Source organism: Convolutriloba macropyga, chromosome 11, assembly GCF_964194025.1.
Source record: "Convolutriloba macropyga chromosome 11, txConMacr16.3, whole genome shotgun sequence".
Classification (NCBI taxonomy): domain Eukaryota; kingdom Metazoa; phylum Xenacoelomorpha; order Acoela; family Convolutidae; genus Convolutriloba; species Convolutriloba macropyga.
In genome coordinates, this window is record NC_134478.1 from 29838106 (window position 1) to 29842023 (window position 3918).

General features: G+C 40.5%; 1 protein-coding gene across 1 annotated transcript; it reads right to left on the minus strand.

The window, feature by feature from the left end:
- Positions 1-778: 778 nt before the first annotated feature.
- On the minus strand, positions 779-2870 carry LOC142349318 (uncharacterized). The gene is made up of 3 exons (XM_075400790.1): positions 2675-2870; positions 1796-2110; positions 779-1399 (listed from the first exon to the last, which is right to left on the minus strand). Exons 1-3 carry the CDS (start codon positions 2775-2777, stop codon positions 903-905), a joined length of 915 nt encoding a protein of 304 aa, XP_075256905.1. The 5' UTR covers positions 2778-2870; the 3' UTR covers positions 779-902.
- Between the last annotated feature and the right edge of the window lie 1048 nt (positions 2871-3918).

The following is a 3918-nucleotide window of genomic DNA, read 5'->3' on the forward strand; positions in this document are numbered from 1 at the left end:
TTTGAATCCGCTCATCACAAGGGGATTTGTCTCCTGGCTTCTCTTTCCGTAATAAAGAATAAAGAATGACATCTATTATAGTTTACGTTTTTGATCCAGAGAATAACTGTGTTTACTCTTCGATTACGTCACAACGTTTTGTGATCTATCCCGTGAAAACCACTTCTGTCGATATATTTCTAAACTCAGATATAATTTGGCAATTGCTCCCTTTGTTGTTTCATTCAATTTTACTATTCAATGTGTTCCTGTTTGTGTCTGATAAAGATCAATCAGTGTCTTCGGTGTCTTCCCCCCCCCCCCCCCCCAGCTTAGTGAGCACAAATCTTATATGACACCCAGGCGCACGTGCTATATTCTTACATAGTAATGTGCTATATGACATTTTGTAATATTGTATAGCTAATATGATCATTAAGCTGACGGGGCTCCAAGAGTAAGCTTCAAATATATCAACTACCTGCCTGGCATTCGGCTACAAATTGAAAAAAAAATATTTCTTTTTATATGACTTTTCTCTTAAATTTTGGCCTTTGATCCTGTGTCCGTTTTTACATGACAATAATACGGGTAATAATACTCAAATTTTGTGTGATTCACCCAATGTTTTTTACATTGCAGAGAGCAACAGGGTGGTTTAAATTGAAAGCTGTTGATTTTTTTATGAAGACACCAAGTTTTGATGCAGACCGTTCAAGCGTCCTCTGATAACTCCAACTTTACGGGGGGGATATTAACAGAAAGGGTTTTTCTCCAGTACTCGTCAGTCTGTTTGAAAAAAGAAGAAAAAATTAATTTCAGAGCTTTGTTCCGAAAGATTAGATACGTGCTAGGTGGGATAATCAGTCCAACCGTATGACGAACCATGAACCAATAAGAGTTGAGCCAAAGAATGGTCTCGTTCACGCGGTAGCTTCGTCTATAATATGCGGTTTGGAAGCTGAAGTTGCCAAAACTAGTTGAACTGAATTTCTCTTCACAACACACACCAATGACTGTCGATCCGTTATTAACTCTTTCAACTTCTCAACTTTCATGTTCTGTGCTTCGCGTTCGACCTCTAAAACCCCAATAGTCTCCGCAGCTTTCGCAACTTTTTTCATCTCTTTTTCTTGCTTTTTCGGGGTGGTTTTTGCATCCGACAACGAGTTCCTGCTTTTTTGGAGCTTTCCACTGTGGACTCCGATGGTTTTGTCCAATTTGCTCAATTTTTTCTGCTCTTTTGCAAGTTGAGCTGAGGTATATTTGGTCGAGATAAGTTCCTGCAGACCTTGCAGATCGTCGATGCCTGACTTATTGTCATCCTCTTCCTCCTTGTGGCGCTTTTTCTTCTTCTGCTCCATCTCCTTGGCCTCGGCGACTACGTCATCGGGTTTGTTCATCGTATCCATTGTTGAAACTATTAAAAGAACTGTTTCCTCCACGTGAACAAACTATTGGCTCCAAAACCCAATACTTTTAGATGTCCGAGATGTTAAGCCAGAATTTCGAAGTGACTTCTGCACAGAGTCACGTAATCTCTCGCTTTAAACACACAACTTGCAAGTGTAAAAATGCCAAAAGTTTGATTGGAAGTTACTGGAAGTCAACTTCTGGCTAAATGTATGTAGAAATGAACACCGCAAACTTTCGGCATTTTAAAACTTGCTCGTGCGTGTTTCAAGTATAATTAAGATAGATTGCAGTGCGGGCCTTCAGTCTGGCCCCGTTAAGCGGAGGAGGGGCTATACCATATACAGGTCTTTCCCATTATGCCCCCCCCTTCATCATTCACAGAGGAAAAAGGAAACAGTTCCTATGGAAGTTGATCCACTAGGAAGAAGTGTGTTCTTTGATGTGACCAAAGACGAGTTCTCCGTCTTATCCTGACACAGGTGATTGCAAGTTGAAAAATTGGTCCGGGCACCCGAAACTTCCCCGCAACTTGCAGGATCTTGATCGGGTGTCGGGGTTTTGTGCTTCTCCAATTCAAAAGCGCCGCTTTTTGCAAATGGGTCACTTTTTGCGAGAGTTATAACTTGTGACTTGGCTGGATTGGTGATAATGTCCCGTTCAGTTACTGTCCCGTCTCCCTCCTGACTAACAATCAGAACTTCTGCTGAGTTCGTAACTTGAACAGAATGTTTCCTCATCCACGCGTAAATATTTTTAGAATAATTTGTGAACATTTACGTTTTTGCAATGAATATAGCAAAGAACCAGATTAAGTTTTGAAAAATTCCCAGAAAATGGAAAGATTTTTGAAAATAGCGCATTCATCGTGTTTCAGTGTATTCCATACATTCATAGATCAAAATTTTGGGTCTTTCCCATTATAGACCCCCCATGAAATTATAGCCCCCCATTATGGTTTATTTATGGATGGGGGCTATAGGTTATCTGACCGCTAAGCTGGGGGGGGGGGGGGCTATAATGGGAAAGACCTAAAATTTTAAAGTATTCAAATGCATTTCAGAATTTACAGTGCACTATATTTGCGTTAACTCGTTGGCCAGCGGTGGAACGGGGGGGGGGGGGGTATTGATGCACATATGAATCGGGGGTGAACTCATTCGGCAGGGGAGGAGTTGTTTGGAGTCTTTTCATTATAGACCCAACGCCCCAACGTTGTATATTTACGGGAAATTCAGAAATTTATATCGTGATATTCGACGGGGGAAAAGGAAAGAGTTGCCTTGAGGAGACTGTCCCAGACAGGGCGTGTGGGGTGTGTCAACTGGCTGTTTACTTCGGCAGGGGTTGCATAAGGCGTTGAAACACCGGCTGTTCCGGCTCATTAAGTTGGTTGCATTGTATTGTCAACTGTGTGACTGTTGATTGCGGCTGCATCTGGCGTCAAAGTCAGAAGTCACTTCCAAAAATACCAAAAGATCACGTGCTAATTTTGTCAATTGTTAAGAACAAGCATGCGGATGTGTTATGGTTATTGTTTTTCAGGCCTTGACGTTTTAAAGCAAATAAGAAATTATTCTATTTGTTTATGACCCCAAGCAAAATATGCGCTGTTATGTAGTTTATTATCTGGCAAATAGTTGTCGGGTCTTTCCCATTATAGCCCCCCCCCCATTAAATTATAGCCCCCATTATGGTATAATTACCATTGGGGGGGCTATAGGTTATCTGACCACTAAGCTGGGGGGGGGGGGGGGACTATAATGGGAAAGACCCTAGTTGTCTTTGAGACTATCGCGGTTTTGCTTGCCAATGGTTTTAACCAATCCGTCAACTCATGATTTGGCGAGCTTTTGTGGTTAATTCTTGACCTCTCCCCGGGCGTAGTTTTTACACATAAACGTGCTACCTAACAATACATTATTTGTAAGTACGGGTCACAAAAAATACTAGGGGTCGAAATAGAATTGATCAAGTTACTTTTTAGACCTAATTAGATGCCAAACTTCACGATATACGTAAAAGTTAAACTGCTACTTGTCTTTTTAAGCACAATTCGTCAGCTTAGGGATTTTTTACATTTACCCTAGTGATCGAAGGATTCAATATCTCACTAAAATCTTGCAACAGAACACGCAAGAGAATGCGTACTACTTTCATTTTGCCGGCAATATTTGAATCATCTTGCAAAATCCTGCAACACTGTGAATACACCTTGCAAGTTCCTTATAAGAAATTGAATTATTCAATTTCTTTTTTTTTTCCTGGTAACATGGCTCTATTTGGCGTTGGTCAATCTGGAAAAGCTAATCAACTTTAGGACAATCTACAAAAGTCAAGTTCAAAATGGACGCGTTTTGAGGTTTTCCATCATTATTTTTGTGGTTTTTCACTCCTTTTTATTCCAGTCTTGCGACCAGCAAAGGCGGAGTTAATGAAATTAATGATAAAAATACTGATATAACACCGTAAAAAAACTGTACTTGCGTAGTTCTCAAAAACAAACAAAACAAGACAAGAAAGATT

What these genes read in the sequence shown, in the direction of transcription:
- LOC142349318 (XM_075400790.1), bottom strand. Translation starts at nt 2,777, where the DNA reads ATGAGCCGGAACAGCCGGTGTTTCAACGCCTTATGCAACCCCTGCCGA. An exon ending in TCTGGGACAGTCTCCTCAAG is followed by an intron (nt 2,111 to 2,674) that starts GCAACTCTTTCC and finishes ATTCTGTTCAAG; the next exon opens with TTACGAACTCAGCAGAAGTT. An exon ending in TAGTGGATCAACTTCCATAG is followed by an intron (nt 1,400 to 1,795) that starts GAACTGTTTCCT and finishes TTCTTTTAATAG; the next exon opens with TTTCAACAATGGATACGATG.